The sequence below is a fragment of the Rousettus aegyptiacus genome, unplaced genomic scaffold (assembly GCF_014176215.1).
Source record: "Rousettus aegyptiacus isolate mRouAeg1 unplaced genomic scaffold, mRouAeg1.p scaffold_m13_p_8, whole genome shotgun sequence".
NCBI lineage: Eukaryota > Metazoa > Chordata > Mammalia > Chiroptera > Pteropodidae > Rousettus > Rousettus aegyptiacus.
In genome coordinates this window covers 107,485,249-107,506,465 of record NW_023416311.1, presented here as the reverse complement: position 1 = coordinate 107,506,465, position 21,217 = coordinate 107,485,249, and the positions used below count along the sequence as shown (strand labels likewise).

Below are 21,217 nucleotides of genomic sequence, written 5' to 3'. Positions count from 1 at the left end.
TTTTCCCCCTGCAATGAGAACTCGCAATATTCATGGCGGACGTTCCTCCATCAACCTGGGTCCTAGAGGGAAAAACACATGGAAGAGAGCTGCAGCCCACCTGCACTGGACAGAGTGTGTGAGCAGGCAGACATCTGTCAGAAGCCATTGAAATCTGAGGACTGCTTGTTACTGCTGCACAACCTAACTTTTCCTGACTGATGTAATGCATAACATAACCCTCTAGAAAGGGAGAACTTACTTATGCTCACTAGCAATGTATTAGAGTGCCTTTTCCCCACACTTTGCCAACACTAGTCATTTTTACTTTTAAATCTTTCTTTAAGTCACGGCCAAAAAAATGATAACTCATTTTAACATGCATGTCTTTGATGATTAGCGCTTTCGTATTACATGTTTTATATAACAGGTTTAGATTTTTCTTTCTTTGATTTACTTCTTCATACCCTTTGCCCATTTTTTTTATTAGTCTCTTTTCTTCTTGAGCACTAAGAATGTTTTAAATGTGCTAAAGGTATTACTCTTTATCCAGCATGTGTTCCACATTCTTTTTCCGGTGTGTGTTTATTGTTTAAACCTTATCTGCTGTTTGGAGAATTTCTTGAATTTATGGGTCGATGTCTTTTGTCAGCTTGGAAAAATTCTCTCTCACTGTATTGTCGAACTCTGTTTTGTCCCATGCTCATTCCGCGACCAAACTAGATTAGACTCTTTTCATCGTGCTTCTTCCTGTGTGTATTTTATGCGTTTCCCCCTGTCTTTCCCATACTTTATTTCCTGTCTTGCCATTTTCGGTTAACCTGTTTTCAAGTTCACTGATTCTCTGTTTAGCCTAATCTGCTTCTTAACTCCTTTTTAAATTCTTAAATTTCAGTTTTTATGTTTTCAGTTTCTAAAATTTTTATTCGATACTTCTTTATAGATTCCAGTTCTCTGCTAAAATTCTCCATTTGTCGTTACTTTCTGTTACATATTAATCGCCGTTATTATAAAGTCTGATAATTCCAGCATCTGTCCCCTGGAGATGTTTTCTATGGCCTGTTTTTCTCTTGGTCCCGTCCCCTGAAATGTCTGGTAATTTTTTTGAATGGTAGGCATTGTAAATAAAAAATTGAAGTAACTCTAGATGGTGCCATCTTTCTCCAGAGAAGATTTAATTTGCTTCTGGCAGACAGAAGGGGCAGATGACAGCGAGCTCGGTTGTACTTTCTATAAATAACTTGTAAGGGCCAGCCCTTTGGGCTTCCTATAGACAATGTGGCATGTTTAACAGGCCTGTCATCCTCGGTAGGCCATGAACTTCAGTTTTGTCTCCTTAACCCTGAGATGGTGATAGACTGCCTAATGCCTTTGATCTTTAGCTACTGTGCTCTGTCCCTCAATCTTATGAACCAGCAAATGCCATGATGGGGAAAGCGATGAGGCCTAAAGCTCATCTCACGGCTTTCACCCTCTTTTTGGGATCTTGGGCTTGTAAGCCCTGGTTTTCTTGGAAGTCTGGTGCCTTCAAAGAGATTTTAAATCATTTACTCTTACTCGTTCTCAGTTGAGGAGTGGATCTGATCGAAGCTAGTTTTTCACAGCTGAAAGTGAAAGTTACTATCATTTGTATTTTTACTTGGTTTATGTTGTTGTTTTGCTGAGAAGGTGTAGATTTTTATATAGTCAGATATAGCTGTCTTTTTCTTTATAGCTTCTGGCTTTGGTATCATGCTTCAAAATGCTTTTCGAAAGCCAAGTTTATAGAAATAGTCATCTAAGTTTTCTTCGAGTGTTTTTGTGGCTGTATATTTAATGATTCACTTTGGCATGAGACATAAAGCTCTAACCTTGTTTTTTCCCATATGGGTAGGGCATTTGTCCAACACCATTAATTGAGTAATCCATCTTCTGTGACTATCTAAAATGTGATCTTTGTTGTTAAGTACGTGGTGTCGCATGAATATTTTTCACTTCCCCTGCTTCGTTTACTAGTGGCATTATATATGTTTCACATATGTTTACTGATTCTTTGGTTTTTGCTTTTTCCGTTCTTTATCCATTCAAAAGTTGTTGTGTATTTATGCTGATGTTCAACATTCCTGTTGATACTGAAATAATTCCATACATATCATGAATCTTTCATACTGTTGTTTTGGTGCCTTATCATTTGTGCTTTTCCACAGCGGTGGCATAGACTGGAGATGCCCGGGGGCCTCACCTGGGCCCGGACCGCTGTGGCTGAACTGGCCCTTATGGTTCTTATTATGATTGCAAGATGCATGCAGTAACAACTATGAGGCAACTGTGAAAAAACAAGACTTATTACAGATTCTGGAGGGTGCATGGTGTGCCTGGGGCCACACGGCAGGGGTCTCGGTTAGAGAGAGCGAGCGAGCTCGTGGACCTGGGGTTCTATAATTGTGCTTATCTGTATCCTAACTTTATCTGTCTGATACTGACAGTTAAACATAAGTAACATTTGTGTTCCATGTTTCCGTTTCTCTGCAATAACACATTTAAAAATATTATGGTATGTATTTATTTTGTGTTTTCTTTTTTGTAACGCTTTGGCTATTAGCCCATTATGCTCTTGAAAATAAAACAAACCATTGGCCTTAGCTTTTATAGCTCTCTTGTTGAAATTCGAATGTAGCATAGATCTTACTCCGCTCCGGACATTATTGTAGGTATTAAAACTTTGCATGCAAGGCAATCTCTGTATCTTCCACCCCATTTTTCTGTGAACCTAAAACTGCTCTAAAAAATTAAAGTCTCATTAAAATAATAACAAAATTTTGCAGGTAGGTGTGAGGATCCTTTGATCAACTTAGGTGCTGCTGATTTTGGAAAGACCAAGAGGCACATTTGCCTTGAATATGACTGGGAAAGAGAGTGGACTCGAGGCAGCAGAGCACCATGGGAGCTGCTCGTTAGTCTGTGACTTACAGGTGTGGTACGTGCCGTGGTGCACCTTCTTGTGGCGGGGCAGTTCTCACGAGCGTAACGTTCTCGTTCATAGGGACTTAGGAACTTAGAGTAGACGGGTGGACTGGACGCGGAACGTGGCTCAGAAGCGGTGTTTCAGCGGCGTGCAGCCTCAGGGGAGTGATGGACGGGCTCTCCCCGGTACTGCTGGGGGACGCCCTTTGATGGCCTTGGTTGCCCAGATGGTTTGTTTCTTTTGCATTTGCATTTAGCTACTTCGACGGAACAACATTTATACTGCAGGGATCTGTATGAATGTATTCATTCTGTCCGTGTCCCTCATCAGCTATATTTTTCCGTTTATTAAAAGTTGAGGTTATGGGTGGCCGGAGGAATAATAGCTAAGCAAATCAGCAGGCGTTTTGAGTATTTCAGTGCCTGGCGTGTTTGGATCTTATTGTTGCAAATGCATCAAACAGTACCTGATACTAGTGCAACAGGTGTCAATGACGTGATTCCCGCCGAGGCCGGGGACAGGGGCTGGGGCCAGCCCTGGGCTTTTCTTCCTTGGGATAACCAGGGAGTTGCAGGAAGAGACGTTTTTTAAGCAGGGAGAGCACATGATTGTGGAGGATGGGGGCGGGGCCAGGCCAGGAGGCAGGTGGTCTGGTGAGGTCAGACCCAAGGCTGGCATACTGAGGAGAGGCCGAGGGACAAAGTCAGGTGGAATAGTGCTCAAAGGACACAGGCGAGTGTGGTGTTAGAGCGCTGATGTGTTAGTGTCCAAGGCTGTCACGCCAAATTAACACGAGTTTGGCGGCTTAAACACCAGAAAGTCATCCTCTCACGGTTCCAAAGGTAGAACTCCCAAATCAAAGGGACAAGGGTTTGGCGCTCCCTCCAAAGGCCATGGTGGGGAGGAGGGACCCTTCCTCGCCTCTTCCAGCCAACGGCGGCCCCGGGCTTTGTTGGTTTGTGGCTGCATCACTCCAGTCTCTGTCTGCATCTTCACATGGCCTCTCCCTTCTGTGTATCTGCATCGCAAATCCTCAGGCTGACTTCATCTTAAGATCTTTAACTTAGTTATGTCTGCAAAAACTGTTCCAAATGAGATCGCGTTTACAGGCACGAGGGACGACATGTCTTTCGCGGGGGGCACGATTCGACCCGTGACAGGCGGTTCGTGGGTCAGCGAGGGACAGAGGGCCGTGGATGGGACGCCTGAGCGGAGGGGAGCCTTCTTCTCAGCGGGGGGTCTCGGGGATGAACTGAACCGGACGGTGCAGCAGGGCCAGGGCAAGCGAGGCTCGTCCCTGTGTTCTGTTACGCGCGTCAGAAGGGACGACAGTCGCGCTCTCGGGGGCGTTTTGGAGGTCTTGTCTTGCTTGTGCTTGGGGCATGTGTTGTTTCTGGCTGAAGCCAGCCAGGTAAGCTGCTCCCAGCCAGAAAAAAACAAACACAAACACAAACACAAACCAAACCGAAACAGCCTAACAACCTAAATCCGTATCGGTGCCCTTAAAAATGAGCAATATTTTCCGCCACGAACCTCTGGTTCAAGCCGAATAGGTCTTGCGTGCACTGGTGATTCTTTTAATTGGTTTTAGAGCTCTGGGCCTTCATTTGTTTACCAAGAATACCGGATTTTCTTGCTGTGTTTCTTTTCCGGGCAGATGGCTTTGCTACGTTCCCAGGGGCCCGAGTCGGGAGCCAAACGCCTCTTCTGCCCTCACCCCACACAGCCTGATCGCTCTGGGAACCACCTTGTTTGTGGTGTTATCTCTACCTGGAGCCTTTTCGTTGGCTTCCTTTCCATGCCGTTCCCGGCACTATCAATACCTCGTTGTTTCTTAACCATAGTTTATGGTAATAGTAGTTTTTTTTTTTTCCTTGCAGTATAATTTACATATAGTAAAGTGCGCAAATTCTAAATGAACAGCTGGATAATTTTTTTTTTTTTTTTTTTACAAATTCATGCACCTGTGCGATCATCCCTCTCAGCTCAAGCGTTTCCGTCACCATGGTGAGTTTCCTTAGTCCCTTCGACTCAGTCCCTATCCAGCACAGGCAGCCGCTGCTCAGCCTTCCGGCCCCAGGGGTCAGCTTCGCCAGCTCTGGGACTTTGGCGGAGCCCCCCCCGCCCCCCCCGTGTGTGCTCTGGTGCCCGGCTTCTTCCATGTGACATAATGGTTTTAAGGTCTATCTATGATGTGTGTATATCACGGAGTCACTTTACTTTCTTTTCGTTTTGAGCAACTTTGTCGAGGTTATAATTCACATACCATAAAGTTAGTCCATTCAAGGTATAGAACTAAATGGTGTTTGGCATATTCCATTTTTTTTTTAATGTGGTAAAATACATATAATGAATCGTCCCATTTTTAATCACAGTAACCAGCATATGACGCGGCGGCACGAATGATCCTCGCGGGGTCATGCAAATGTCACTGCTGTCTGTTTCTAAGACTCCTTGTCACCCCCAACGGGAACTATAACCATGAGGCAGTGATTTCCCCTTCCTCCTCCCCCTCGTCCCGGTGACTTCTAATCTACCTTCCGTTTCTACGCCTCCGCCGAATCTAGACATTTTACGCAAACACCATCGCACGGCATTTGCCCATTTGTCTGGCTCCTTCGCTTAACATGACATCCTCAATTGAAGGCTCGTCCACGCTGTGGCACGTGTCAGAATTCCACCCGTTCATCCGAAGGAACGATAGCCCGCTGTCCACTCACGCCCCACTTTGTGCGTCCATCCATCCGTCGCCGGACACTTGGGTTGCTTCTGCTTTTTGGCCACTGCATGATGCTGCTGCGAACCTGGGCGTCCAGGTATCCGTCGGAGTCTGTGCTCCTCATTCCCGCGAGTGTAGACCTACTTGTGGAACCGCTGGGTCATACGGTCATTTTATGTTTAGCTTTTTTGAGGAACCGCCAAACTTTTCTGTAGAGGCTGCACTGTTTACATTCTCACTACGGTGCCCAAGTGTCCCAATTTCTCCACACCCTTCTCAACGCTTTACTTTTTATTTTATTTTGTTTCTTATTATTTTTCTGTAACCAGCCCGGAAGGCGTGAAGTGGTTTCTCATGGTGGTTTAGACTTGGGTTTCCCTCATGACTAAATGAATCATGTTGAGCATCCTTTCACACGTCCATTGGTTATTTGCATGTCTTTGGCTAAGCTGTTTTTTATGCTGTCGAGATATACACTTAATGAAATACATAACTCTTAAGAGTCCAGCTCAGTGACTTTTAACAAATGAATATACACATATAAATATCACCCAGGTCATTACCCTGGAAAGTTCTCTCTAACCCCTGTCTAATAATCCCCTTCACTGTTTTTTATTATTTTTTTAAATCACCATAGATTCATTTTGTTTATCCTTGGATTTCATGAAATGGAATCAAACACCATGAACTTTGGGGTGTCCGAGGAGTTCGATGTCATGTGTTTGAGATCTGTCAGGATTGCTGCATGTATCAGCGCCTTTGTTTTTTGGGTCGCTGAGTGCCGCTCTGAAGTTTGAGTCCAGCAGGGTGTGCTTCTCCAGTGCTGATACCCAGTGGTGAGAGTTTGGTTTATTCGTCATTCGAGGCACCTGTGGATAAGAGTGCCCTCGACATTCCCGAACTCGTCTTTACGGGAGTGTAGACTGTTTCTCTTGGGAATACCTCTCTGAGCGGAGTCGCCGCGTCATGGTGGACATGTGCTGGACGTCTTTGGAAGCCGCCAGTTTTCCATGGTGGTTGTTCCGTTTCGCACGCCCACCTGCCGGGAACATGCGAGGCCCACACCCTCACCATCAGTAGGTATTGTCAGCCTTTTTAATTTTAGTCATTCTCGTGGGCGTATGGTGGTATCTCAGTGTGGGTTTAATTTGCATTTCCCCATGACTAATGATATCAAGAACCTTCACACGTGGAAAAGGTTATAATTTAAATTTTTACATTAAAAGAAAACCGAGTTGGCAGATATCTGTGAACACCTGGAGGACAGTCGTCCTGGAGCCCAAGAATGTTCGTTGAGGCCATCTACCCTGACAGCTATGAGTCAGACAGACAGATGTCAGTTTCAAGTACATCTTAAATCACAAAGGAGCTGTCGAATCAGTTTAAAAAGATAGGGTGGGGGGCCATATTTACCAAATATTCTGAATATAGAAAGAAGAAAATGGCAAGGCTCCCTGCTGTCGCGTGAACTCGCACCTGAGAGGCAGGCTTTTGGAAGGAGCCTCTGACCATGGCGAATCCTGCTTAGAGCCTTCGGCGGTTCTCCACTGGCTTCCGACGCAGTTCAGACTCTTTAGCCCTTTGTGTCACCCTTTGCCTGGCTTCAGGATGTGTCTCCCTCCTCTGCGGGCAGCCGGGGGAATCTCCTTCCCCACGAGCGGCCAGCTCCCCGCCTTTGCACACACTCGTCTGACGCCTGGAACACCCTCCCCACCCTCCTGGGCACCCCTGGGACTCCTGCGTTCGTTTGGCGGAGGAGGCTCTGCCAGATCGGTGCCAGCCCCTCCCCCAGCCGGGTCCAGTTTGCAGTCCTCTGTAGTCCTGGAGGACAGTCCCTGGTCGCACGGCCTATTTCCCTGGCTCCTTCCGCAGCCTGAATGTTCTGAGAGGCGGGGCTGTCTGCTGTCAGAGGTCATCTTGGTCTTCTCGGCGCCCAGCCCCGGTGCCTGTGGGCCACCAGTACCAGCTTGTCATAGGGTGACCAGATGCTCGTGGGTGGGTTAGCAGAGCTTTCTGAGAGCCGTACGACCCTCCTCCCCTGGAAGCCCCCATTCCACTGGACTTGTTTCGCCCCACATGTTGTAGGGCTAACATTCCTAAATCTATAAGATCAGATACAACCCCCAAAGTCTTGGTATCTCATCTACTCTCTGTGACCCCTCCCTCCCAACCTGTGATGACAAGACACTGCCGTTCGCATGGTGGGACCAGGGATGACTTGGGGCGAAGGATTGGCGAGCTGGGTGGCAAACACGACCAATTAGTTGTCATTTGAAGGGATGCTGTTGGCACTGGGGCTAAGACTAGGTAAGAATGTGATACCCGTGCGACAGAGACTGGGCATGCCAAGAAGGAGGACGTACCTCTTCATTTAAAGGAAAAACCAATCAAAGTAAAAATTAACGGGAAAAGTAAGCTGAGCTCTGTTTCGGCATCTCCGAGGGGTGAATGAGAAGTTTGTACCCTGGGCTTCCAGGTGCAGTGATGGCCATTGATTCTCGCTGTCCATCAGATAGCCCTCATACTTTGTGTCCTGTAGACAGCTGGGGCTTGTGAAAATGTAGGCTCCGATTCACCAGGGCTGGGCTGGGGCCCAGGGTTTAGCATTCCTGACATGCTCCTGCACGCAGCTGGTCCTGAGCGCCCTGGATGGGACCCAAACCAATCAGGACCTAGAAAATAGGTTGTTTGGGGGAATAATTAGCCAGAGTTTTTATTCTCCACCCACTGGATTGGATTGTACTAAATAATGCCATACTACGTGACACGAATCAGTATTTATGCACCACAGACCCAATGTTGATGAAAAAAATAGCCCTGAAAAAGTTGTAGAGTTTGATTTATCATGAGAAGGACATGGTGTTGCGTGAGAGCCTGCAGCCCTGTGTTGCTGTGGGCACCTTGGACTGAGACGCACTTGGCAGTGAGGGCCAGACGGCCGACGAGGGCGTCAGCCCTGGAGGCCGGCATGCTGGACGGCTTGGGTGCCTTTCCTGAAACTTTACATTCTTGCGAGAAATTCAGAAAGCAGATCATAACCTACAGATCCCGAAAGGTCCAATTTGTTTTTCCTCTATTGATTGCATAGTTGATGGGAAATTTATACCCTCTCCAACTCTCTCCAGAAAAAGGTAAACATAGTTTTCTTTTTTGTCCTGTTTCCTCCCAAACTGCGAACTTGGAGTCTACTGCTTCTGCAGTTGAGCAGGCCGGAGAGTGGGAAGCTTTATCTGAACTTTTCTTCCTTAAACATTTTAAAATTTCTTTTTCTTCAATACAAGTGTTCACAGTGGGCAAAAATGAGACTTTTTTACTACAGAAAAATATAAAGAAAAAGAAGTCACCTTTTAACATCAGCATTCAGAGTCATCACTACTGAAATCTTGGTGCATTTCTTGTGGGTTTTTTTTTTCATGCATTGTTGATAGATAATTTTACAAACTTGTTTATTAACATATATATTTCATTTTACATTATAATGTAAGCCTTTCCTTACAAGTAAAATCTTTACATACCTCTTTTTTTTTTACTGATGTATGATAACATATAAGATTATATAGTAGAAAATGTTTTACTATAAACTTTTTTCCTAATTTCAAAAAGAGAACATTTTAGAAAAAAGAAAAAATAGCATTGTTCTCATGTTTTCTGAGAATATGCTGAGTCCTGATTTAAGCCCAAAGGAGAAGTTTTCTTAGCTGTTTGTGGGATTAATCATCTCATTGTACCTCACATGGTATCTGGTAGATCACGGCGCTTGGTTATTGATGAAACGCTAGTGCATTTTATTTAATTGCATGTTTCTTCGTATAAGCATAACCCATATTCCTTTGTATAACCTTAATCCAAGGATCCAGTTGTCAGGACAAAAACATAAATTGTCTGTTGATATTTGCGGTCTTCAGAAAGATTACGGTGGGTGCTGACTGTTGAGTCTGTCGTTAAGACTCGTCATTTGTATTACTTATCTAATGCTGCAGGGTATCGCCCCGAAGTACACCGGCTTCGACGAACAATGAACAGTTATTTTCTTTCACAATCTCCGTGGCTCGGAAGTTCAGGGGCGGCTTGGCTGGGCGGTTCTGACCGCAGGTCCCTCACGAGCGGGCGCCTCTGTGGCATGAGGACGGGCTCCACGCTCCCCGGTGTGTGGGACCCCCTCTTTCTCACGGGGGGATTCCGCTCCACTTGGTTTTTATGCATTTTGCCCTTCCAGTGGTTCCTCTCTTTGAAGTTCTCTGTCGAGCTTTGCATGTCTATCGTTAAATTCCGGGCACAAAGAGCAAGCGGATAAATGGTGAGAGGAACGTGGTGTTGTTATCGACAGTCGCTGCCTGCAGGTGACGTGTTAACAGGTGTGGTTTTCTACCAGTGGACGCTCGCACGGTGACTATGCGAAAACTATTGGCAGTATTGGGAAAATCAGACAAGCCTCTGACACACACACACACGCACACACACACACACACACACACACACTCCTTCCCTCTTTCCTTTTCTCTTTCTCCCTCTCACGCACACACACACAGGATTTGAAGAGAGACTGTAGTCGAACAAAGGAGTTTCCCAAAATGGCAGTCTAAAATAATAAATCCCAACGAGATGTTTGCAGTGATAACAAAGTTCACATTTCATGCAGAATTTAGTCTAAAGGGAAATTACTCTGAATTATGGCAACCTCGCATTTATCTAGTCCTTATCCGAAGGTTGCTGGGTGAGCCCTGCCTCTGAAGGATTTCTCATGGCATATTTTATACATTTTATCTTTTGTACTGTTTTTTTTTAAATTTAAAACAGTTTATTAGACATCTCCTTATTCAATGCAGAAAAGCATGTAAAAATATAAATATCACCTCTAACCCCATTGCCAAAATGACTTTATTTGTACAATTAAAAGGTGTGTCTATGTCTTGAAAGGACGTTGGGACATTCAAAATACATTATAAAACCTTGAGGACCCCTTTATTATGGGCCTCGAAGGCGGTCGGTTAAACTTTTTATATCTTTTAGAAAAATAAAAGATCTCTTATGAATGGAGTCATTGCAAGGGCCACGTTTACATTTAAGAAGTTCACACGGAAAGAGGTCGCATCATGTAGTCCGTTCTGACCCGTGGTCATTGTTAAATTTTTTTCGCTTACTATTGTCCCGCAAAGATCTTTTCACGTCGACACCTGCATTCTGGGGACGGTGTGGTGTCCCACAGCCTGTGTTTCGCCGGTCATCTCTTGACGTATATTTATTTGGGTTGTTCTCAGGCTTGTGCAATTATAGGTCTTTATATAGATCTCTTGACATGCTTTCGAAGTCCCTAAAGTGAATTCCTCGGGGTGGAAGTCTTGGGCCCGCTTTTCTTTTTCTTTGCATTGGGCTGTTGCCCTCACATCTATTATTATTCTCAGTGTGATACTTACCACTCGAAAGGCACCTGTCTTCTCTGAGGAGGGTTCCCTGGGACCTTACGGAATTTCCTGACCTGAATGTGGAAGTCAGGTGAAAAGCTCAACCGTTCCAGCAGCACCTCTCAGGTTAGAGTAAGCTGAGCTCTGTGTGAGGGGGCGGTGCTGAACCTTCGAGGGGTGTTTGATTCATTCATTCGACAAATGCTTATCCAGAGTCTTTAGGGAGATGTCAGGCTCCCCTGGGAGCCCACCTTCCCGTGAGGGGTGGTGTGTGCCAGACAGCCAGCCACGGCGTCAGAATGCAGGTGCGGAGGGGTTTGAACCAAGATTTGCAGGCGGATCGGAGGCGTGCCAGGCGGACCAGCACGTGCCAAGGCGTGGAAGTCGGAGCCTGGGCAGCGGCGGGGTCAGCCCCGCGGGGTCTGCGTGTGGCCGTGTTGCAGTGATCCACGTAGATCAAATTCCAGTCCTGAAGCTCACTTTCGAATAATGGTGCTTGGTCATAAATGGGATCGTTGACACTAGGCCCAACACCCTTCGCCCAGCAGAATAAGCCCGCGCCGGTGGCGGCGGCGTGTGGCTGCCTCGCACAAATAGGTCAGAGGACCGGAATTCCTCGATTCTTTCATGAGGCCACATACGCATTCTCCCTTTCCTGTCTGTGGCACTATTATGGAGAAAGTCGTGTCACGGAAATGAATTCTCAGGTAACTGAAGTCTACTCTCTTGGTTTTGAACTTTAAAACATTATGTTACCTGTGATGGACGTTTCCTCGTGTTTGGACGTGGGCGAGGTCCTCGCCCTTCTGGTCGGGGCTAATTACTTTTCCATCGTGCCATCGCCATCGGCCGCGGGTCTCCGTGCGCTTCCCGCTGTCTTGGTCCCTTCCCGGGGCCGTTCGTTCGTCAGCTCCGGTTTCTTCCGCCCGCCGCCCCTCCTCCCCCTTCTCAGATGGTTCTTTTCTCAGTTGTTTACAGCGATTGTTCTAAAACTGTATTTCCTAATGAGAGCGTCATTAACGCAAACATCACGTTTGCTTACTTGTTTTTCTTTGTGAATTAAAATCGTGTAAGTTCCTTATAAATAAAGCTTTTGTTTTTAAAGAATTCTAACTGTATGGAAACATGTAGAGCAAAAAGCGAAAGTAGTTCTTCCAGAGTGTTCCTCCCACACCCACCCTGTATTAATCAGGGGTCTCCAGAGAAATAGAACTAATTGAGTATGTGTGTATTTATATCTAACTATATATGTCTCTCTCTCTATATATATATATCTATAGATACACACAGGCACAGATTTGTTCTAAGGAATCGGTTCACAAAATAGTGGAGGCTTGGCGAGTCCAAAATCTGCAGGGTGGGCTGGGAGGCTGGAGAGCCAGGGAAGAGTCGTAGTTCAGGTCCAAAGACAGAATCACTTTTTGCTTGCGGGAGGCCACTCTTTATTCTGTTCAGGCCTTCAACTGATTGGACGAGGCCTACCCACATTAGGGAGGACAATCTGCTTTATTCAACAGCTACTGATTCAAATGTTAATCTCATATGAAAAATACTTTTATAGACTTATTTAGAATCATGTTTGACTAAATATCTGGGTACACAAAACATTAAGACAAATAAAATCAATCACCACACACACCCTGTTTTCATTCTTTTTATAGAAGTTATTACTCTTAGTAGTCTGGTGTAATTCTTCTAGATGCTATCTATGCATTTTCTGTGTGTTTGGGGGGCGGCTTTGACAGCTTTAACCCATTTAGACAATGATCAAATTTCTCCCTCCTCTTACCCCTTTAATCTGTTGGTATAATAACTGATGTGATTAGATTCTCGGTGTCATATCGTTCTTCCTGCAAGGAGCGGGGTTTTGGTTTGTTTATTTCTGTGTTTTGATGCACAGACCCTTACGAGTTTTAAGCAGAAACATTTCACCTTATTTTTGTTGTTGTTGTTGCTGTTGCTTTCACTTTTCTGTGATATGTAGGCCTTGAAAACGAGGCTTGTGTTTGGAGGGCCTAGAGTTTCTATCTGACTGCCAAATACGGGCTTCCTTCCATTTGTAGGTAGTTTATTTATTTTGCCTTAATAACATTATTTTATTTTCATGAAAGTTTTGCTTGTCATTTAAAAACAAGCGGTCTGTGGCTTCTGCCAGGGAGCCAGCTTCAAGTGCGTTGATGCAGTAGCAAGTGTGCATCGTGTCCCTTTATGACGAGTCTTTCGTCAGAGTATTTTTTGGAGGGAGACTGTGGTCAGGGCTTGCCAAAGATTGTCCCTCCCCTTCCACCTTCCCGTTGGGGGCACTGACTGAGACATTCCAGTTAAAACAGAGTTAACACTATAGCTAAACGCTCGTTTTAACCATGGGAATGCCAGACTCTCGGAACAGGCTCCAGAAGCGAGGGTGATGGTAATAATGTTTAGCAGTAACGTGGCTGTGTGGGAGGACTAGAGTTTCCGCTTGTGGGTTCAGTACCATTTTATCCTGTGCCCTCAGATTTAGCATCTATTTTTTTTTTTTCCTTCCTGATAATCTTCGTTTCTGATTTAAGGTCGTGCTGAGATTTCCAAGGCCACTACCAGCACAGGATGCGGATGCTGCGTGACCTAGGTGGTTCTAGAACAGACCCCTCAGTGATGTGGGGTGGGGGGGGGGTAGAGGTGACGTGATCCCAAAGGAGCCTAATCAAGAGCGTGGTCCTTCGGGAGGCCTGGAGAGCATCCTTCTACCATCCCCCGATGGACGTTCTTCTTTTTAACCTGCAGTCCTAAAGTAAAGATTGGATGCCCGTTGAGATGTTTTTGAAGGGCGGGTTTGCAATATGTAGTGAAAGCTTTCGAAATACCTCTCTTTTTTTAATTTTGTACTTTTTTAAAAAATTAAGATTATGGGGGTAACATTGGTTAATACAATTATATAATTTTCAGGTGTACATTATAATTTGACATCTGTATATTCTATTGTGTGCTTACCACCCAAGGTCCAATTTCCTTCGGCTACCATATATTTGGTCCCCTTTACCCACTTTGCCCTCCCCTACCTCCCAATGTTTGACTCCCTTTACCCCGTCTACCTTTCCCCTCCTCCCCCACCCCCTACCCTCTGGTAACTACTAGTCTATAGTCCATGTCCCTGAATCTCAGTTTGTTTGTCTTATTCCTTTGTTGCTTTTAGGCTTCTATCCTACATATAAGTGATACCATGTGATTTTCAACTTTTTCAGTCTGGCTTATTTCGCTTAGCATGATTATCTCGAGGTCCATTCATGTTGTCACAAATGGCAGTATTTCATCTCATCTTATGCCTGAGTAATATTGCATTGTATATATGTACCACAGCTTCTTTATCTAGTCATCTATCATAGGACACTTCAGTTGCTTCCATGTCCTGGCCACTGTGAATAATAACATCAGTGTGCAAGTACCATTTCGGATATGGGTTTTCAAGTTTTTGGGGTAAATATGCAGTAGTGGGATTGCTGGATCATATGGTAGATCAATTCTTAGTTTTTGAGGAACCTCCATACTGTTTTCCAGAGTGGCTGCACCAATTTGCAGTCCCACCAGCAGTGCGTGAGGGTTGAAATATCTCTTTTAATCCAGAAATACTATTTCTAAGAATATCTCCTGAGAAGCTACGGAATGATACGCATAAAGCCTTAGCTCTAGAGATTTTTTTTTTTGCAGGTTGTTCTCATAATAGAGAAAGATGGGGAACAGTCTTGGTGTCTTTTTACATAGATTACGACCCTCCACCTACACTCGAAATGTTGACGCAGAAGTACTTTTACTGATGTGAAAAGATGTTGCTGATATATTCCTCACTGAAACATACAGCAAATAATTGTATTTGTGGTTTAAAGAAAAATGTGTGTGTGTGTGTGTGTGTGTGTGTGTGAGAGAGAGAGAGAGAGAGAGAGAGAGAGAGAGAGAGAGAGAGAGAGAGAGAAAGAGAGGGAGAGGGAGAGGGAGAGAAAGAGAGAGAGAGAGATTGTGTGTCTTCATAATTTTCTGGTTTTGGGTGGTTTTCAGTAATAAAGGTGAACTTCTTGTGTAATTATACAAAAAGGAAGCAGTTACATTGGGTTCAACATGCCTTATTTATGTCAGAAAATTATAGAATACTTGAGAACTACTTTCATCCAAGGAAGTCCAAAATGTGATTTTGGTGTTTACCACGTGGAATCACAAAGTTTTCCAGACCATTTGGTAGCAGGTTAGCTGGGAGAAGGAGATGCTGGTGGCGGCAAGCCCTACTTATCGGAGAGGCCGGGAGCCTTAGCAGCTGAGAAATAGTCAGCCTGGGCTCACTCCATGCTCCTTTCTCTTTAAAATTAAATTATTGTGAAACTTTTCCCTCTATAGGTGGAACGACCTATTTCAAAGAATGCGTAAACTGGGGCATATTAAATTGCCTTGGCCGTGTAGAGCCACAAGATCACAGAGTTCATTATGCCGCAGTGTGGCTGTCAGCGTGAAAAAGAGATCCGTGGCATTGTCTAAAGCTTTAGAAACTCTAATATTTGCGATTCCAGATTCTTTTGCGGAGGCAACTGGGAGCCTCACTGAGATAAGCAGATGGGCTGTCCATGCCATGCTGGTAAAAATAGAGCCGGGCCACGCCTCGCCGCTCTAAACCTAGGCGAAGCGTGGGCGTGGCTGTCAGCGCCGAGGCACGTGACCCCCCGAGTCTTCCTCGGGGTGGGCTTTAGCATCTCACCGAGTCCACGGGGATGAGGACATGACCCCGAGCCTCAGTCCTTTGTTACCGGGGGCTCTTAGATCAGGCAGCTATAACGAAATGCCGTGAAATGGGTAGAGCTTGTCGGCAACTGAAGTTTGCTTCTCACCGTTCGGGAGGCTGAGGTCAGGGGCCAGCACTGTGGGTTCTGGGTTCCGGCGAAGGCTGCTTCCTGGTTCACGGATGTCTGTCGTCACCACCCCCTCGGCATCCTGCGGTGTCTTTAATCTGACACCGAAGCGTGGGTTTCCTCTGACAGCGAATCCGTGGGGCTGTCCCCACACCAGTTCTCTGACACCGGCAAGGCCCAACAATTCAGTTTGGTTCTGACAGTAACGACCCAGAGTCAGCACAGACCCCACAGGTGCAGGGCCCGGTTCCAGAAAACCGTCCCCGTCTCGGATGCCAGTCTCGGCCCAGGGGCCACCTTCTGACTAACCAGCTGTGTATTCGGGGGGTTTCCACAGCCCCGCCTCGGGTTTGGTACTTTGCTAGAATGACTCACAGAACTGAGGAAAGCACTTTTCTTACTGTCACTGGGTTGTTACCAAGAACGGCCAGATGGAAGAGATGCACACGTGAGGTGCGGGAAAGGGGTGCAGATTTTCCACGCCGTCTCGGGGTGCAGCACCCTTCTGGCACCAACCCAGAATCTCCCCGGACCTCGTTGTTTGGGGGATTTTGTGAAGTTTTCGTTAGGTAGGCATGATTTGCCCTAGCTGTTAAATCGTTGGCCATTGGCGACCGAACCCCATCTCTAGCCCCTTTCTCCTCCCCGGAGGTGGGGGCGGGGGTAAGTGGTAAGTTCTTCTAGAGACTAGCCCATAGCCTGAAGCTGACCCCCCCCTCCCTCCGCAAGTCATCCCATTAGCATGTGAAACAGAGCATTCCATGAGTTTAAGGAAATTTGTGCCAGGAGCTGAGGACAAACACCAAATTCTTTTTATTGTAATGAGCACCCCCCACCCCCACTGGTCTGTCTCTTTCCACCCTGGTCTCCTGGGGTCTGTTCTCCACCCAGCAGCCAGAGGCATGCAGACAATTGCCAGCTGACTGCCGGCCCCACACCCCATCTCACTCAGCGCGAACCTCACGTCCACTTTCTGGCCTCTGAGGTCCGGTCCTTCTGCTCCCGGGCCTCCTGGCTGCTCCCTGGGTGGGCCAGGCCTGTCCTCTGCCTGCCTGCTCCCCGACATGTCCCCTTGGCTTCTTCCAGCACCTTGCTGAGCGCGCCCCGGCCTCGCTTGTAGTCAGTGAACGTTTGAGGATGGAGGACGGACAGCTGGCTTGCTCCAGACTGCCACTGGCACGTGGGACGGGGGTCCTCTGTTCGCGCCCCGGGGGCAGTGGGTGCCCCCGGCTCTGCAGTGCGAGGCTCGGGCTCTGCCCTCTGACCCGCTTCTCTCTTTGTCTCTAGACCGCCCTGATTGTCGCCTGCTACCTCGGCTTTGTGGATGTGGTGGTGGTCTTGGCGGAGTGCCCCCACGTGGACGTCAACTGGCAGGACAGCGAGGGGAACACGGCCCTCATCACGGCGGCCCAGGCAGGTGAGACTCAGCTTCGCTTCCTTCCGCTCCAGAGCTGAGGCTGGAGAGCAGCCGGCCAGGCGGTGTGCGTACGTGTGCATGCGTGTGCATGCGTGTGCGTGCGTGCGTGCACGTGTGCGTGCATATGTGTGTGTGTGTTCGGGGGAGGCGGACGCACACGACCTCAGCTCCTGACGTTAAGGAATTGATCCGAAATCTCGCTCTGCCGGCGGCCGTGCGTGCGCATTCTCCGTGCATTGGGGGCCATGCGGAGCTGACCCGGTCGTGCAGAGCTCAGGACCGGGCAGATCCGGCTCTGAAACGGCTCCTCTCCGAACCTCGTCATCACTCCACCTCGAGCATCGCGCCCCTCCCGCTCCGGAGACGGGGACGCAGGAAGGCGCCCGCGAACTCGCTCCTGGAAGAGACGCGATCGTGTCTTAGTGACTGAGGGCGGGTTACAGCGGGTGCGTTGACGAGGTTCGTGCACTCTGCCTGGCGGTGGGTGTAGAGAGGAGCCAGGAGCGCCTCGTTGGCGGCGCGTCTGTCAGTCTACAAGGCGGGACTGTCGGTGAGAGAGCCCGGTGGGTGTGTGTCCTTCTGTCCCTGTGGCCATCTCGAGGGGCGGTACTTGGCCGACAGTGCCGAGCACACTGTGGTCCTCTCCCGGAATCACATTCGCACATTTTTCTTGAGAAACATGACAGTCCTGCTGGTCTCCTCGGGACCATGCTGGATTTGTAACCGTGCTATCATTGGTTTTGTAACTGACCACTTTCAAAATTTCCTGGCCTCCACGGTGACATCCGTTGCATTCCTCAGGGTCTCAGTTGCCAGGAAGCTGCTTCTGGCTGAGTTGGGAAGAACAGGCGTCTGTTTATTAAAGGGATGTGGCGCCTTGTGTTGTCGAGGACCCTGCTGAGTCTGGTCAGGGAGAAGCTGGAGAAGATGCTGCAAACCACACTCCGTGTTGATTCTTGAAAGCCGCTGCCCCAAAGACCTGCCTGTCCTGTCTTGCATCGCAAGCTCTTATGCCAAGCCAGCGTGGGCGACGCTGAGCCAGGGGGCCCAGGGAGGCTGCAAAAGCCAGCTTCCCCTTAACGAGAAGCAGTCTGTGCACACCGCTTCTCCGTCAAGACGCATAAGGTGGAAAATTCTCCCGACTTAGAGAGTGTTTGGTTTAAGGGGCTCACTCTGTCAGGTTTCGAGGCATGAAGCGTCAACTCCGCGGAGGCTAACGAGGCTTCGAACGCCCAGGTGTGCAACATCTGAGCTACAGAAGTGTAAAAGGATGTTGAGAGAGGGCCACTGACCATGCGCCCAGCACCCGCCACCTCCCCTTGGCCGGGCAGGGGCTCAGGGACCGGGGGTATGGAAGTGAAAGGTCCTTCTGCCTCTGGATAATTCTTCAGCTAAGTAGCCGTCTGGCGCAGCTCTGCTGGAGGGTGCCCGGGGTGCTGCACCTAGCCTGGTGGTGTAAGGCGGGGGTCGTGGAGAGGCAGGGTCTTTCGCTGGGTGGTGAAGAAGTCAGAGGCGGGCGGGTCCAGCCGACGTGTCGCAAAGCCTCGGGGCCGGGAGGGTGCCCTGTGCGTCTTGGGCATGGCGTAGGTCAGCGTGGCTGTGGGACGGTCTGCGTGTGTCCAGGACACCTGGCAGGTGGCCCTGTGGGGAGGCGAGCACCTGCTAGGTGCAGTGTGCGAGAATGCATCCGCGTGGCACCAGGCTGGTGTGTGGTGTGGGGTCCGGTGGTCCTGGCAGGTCCAGAGGCAGGGAGGGAGCAAACGCTGCCTGGCAGAAAGCTTGCGGCGTGGGCCATGAGGGACAGTCGGTGTCTGACGTGGCTTTCCGTCATCTGGGTGGCGATGACCCCAAGTGTGAAAGGCTCCGTTTGTGCTGGGGCCTTTGAAACGCTGACACAGCTGTGTGAGGGGCCTCGGCGCGGGGGTGGGGGGCGGGGGGGGGTGCATGCAGAGCTCCAAACTCTGCCCCTGCCAGACCACAGGGGGGTCGCCAGGAGCTCCCGAGAGCGGCCGTGGCCGTGGCCGTGGACTAGAGCCGATTGCAGGAGGCTGGACAGCGAGGGGGTTTCTTCCTTACTGATTTCCAAGGGCTCTCCGCGTGTTAGGGTTTTTAACACTCACGGGGTCTCCTTTCTGAAGTCTTTGCTTCTTGGAAAGGCTTTTATTTTATATTCGCTCAGGAGTCACAACTTGTCTTTGCCTTTTTCCCCCTTTCAGGGTTGCAGAGGTCTGTGTCCTGACTGCTTTCTGTGTCTTGGTTGAGACTCAGACGTTCCTTAGGCCTGGGAATCTCCTGCCTGCATCCCTGACCCTGAGAACAAACCGACCAGCCGACAAGCGCCAAGGCCCCTTGGTCCTTCTCTGTGGCTACCAGACTTGGGTTGGGGGCGTTTTCACGCCGGGAGCATCTTTCTGTTACCTCGTTGGACGTGGTCTTGCTTGTTCTCTCTCCTGGGGTCCCTCACAGGTGTAGATTAGACCAGCTTCTCCTCACTCCACGACTTTCGTCGTTTTTCTTTATTTCTTTCCTGCCCCTTTACTCCAAGATCTGGGGGATTTTTTTTTTTTTTATATTGCTTCATTCATTTTTTTTTTTTACACCCTTCTGGGGGGCCCATTTGCTCTGTCCCTCCCAAGCACGCCTCGTCCCAGTGCGTTCTGGCTGCTGGACCCCCCGTGCCATGCGCAGAGTGGCTTAAACGATGGACACAGGTCTGGAGGCTGCAAGTCCAAGGTCAGGGTGGCAGGCGGCTCCGTCCCCGGCAAGAACGTGCTTCCCGGCTGGTGGATGGCGGTCTCCTCTCTGAGTCTGCACGTGGCGGGAGGAGTGGGACCCGGGTCACTGGTGTCTCCGCTTGCAAGGACGCCAGTCCTCCTGGATCAGGGCCTGCCCTCCCGGCCTCGTCTAACTCGATCGTTCCCGAAGGCCGGACTTCCAAATGCAGCCGCGCTGGGGGCTGGGGCCCCGGCGTGTGCATCAGGGCGGGCACAGACCTTCGTTCTCGCACACGGGCACTCACGCAGGGACTGCGCTCGCCCCGACTGGTGCATCTTACGTCAAGGAGGACGCGGTCCTCTCAGGGCTAGAGAGGAAAGGGCTGCGTGTCTCTCCGGGCTCAGGGACCGGGCCTGGGGCGCAGAGGGAGAAATTCGGGGTGAAGCGCAGCTGCGGCAGCTACTCCCACCCCTCTGCTGCATAGTGTGATGGGCACAGTTTGATAGGAACAGCAGCCTGCGTCACCCAAGGCCGAGCCCCGCACCCTCGCCTGGTGCCCCTCCCCCCCAGCGTGGGCCGGTATGGAAGCTCCAGAGCCTCGTGCTCGGCCCCGTGCATCTGGGGAGACGGTGCTGGCAGCTCTCAGGGTGTCCTCGCAGCCTGCCTTCCCTCTGCCCCCCAACCTCCCGCCCTCATCTCGGGGCGTCTCTGGAGTTTGCCCGGGATCTACCTGAACAGGCGCGATGCCCCGTCCTCCCCTGCAGCGAGCACCCGTCTCCACCACGTCCAGCAGAAATCGAATGGCGTCCTGCCGTGGTTCGCAGACCCGCCTCTGGCTTCCTCTTGTTCCCTGGTCACCAGTGGGAGGCTGGGACAGGCCACCCTGCTCAGACCTCAGGGCTACTGGCCCCTGGTGGAGCTGCTCCTCCGGACTGAGTTAGATCGTGGGGTAGTTAGATTGTTAAGATCGGGATGTCTTTGCGGGGGGCGGCGGGTAGTTAATTATATGGGCAGCACAGGCCAGGGAATTGTGGGGAATTTTCGGGGCCGTGACCCAGACCAGGTCCTGGGCGCTCTCTCTACTTGGGCCTGCTGACGTCCTTGTAAGTTGACTTAACAATGTAATACACAGCGTTTTGGGGGGAAAAAACACACATGCAATTAAAGTTA

The 21,217-nt window shown here is 49.0% G+C and overlaps 1 protein-coding gene across 2 annotated transcripts in view; it reads left to right on the top strand.

The window, feature by feature from the left end:
- The window catches only part of ANKRD33B (ankyrin repeat domain 33B), a 58,170-nt gene that overhangs the window by 15,756 nt on the left and 21,197 nt on the right, over positions 1 to 21,217 (top strand). For both annotated transcript variants that reach the window (XM_036225642.1, XM_016121972.2), the window contains exon 2: positions 17,203 to 17,332. In XM_036225642.1, the coding sequence (XP_036081535.1) occupies positions 17,203 to 17,332 (130 nt within the window). The remainder of the gene's footprint in view (positions 1 to 17,202; positions 17,333 to 21,217) is intronic.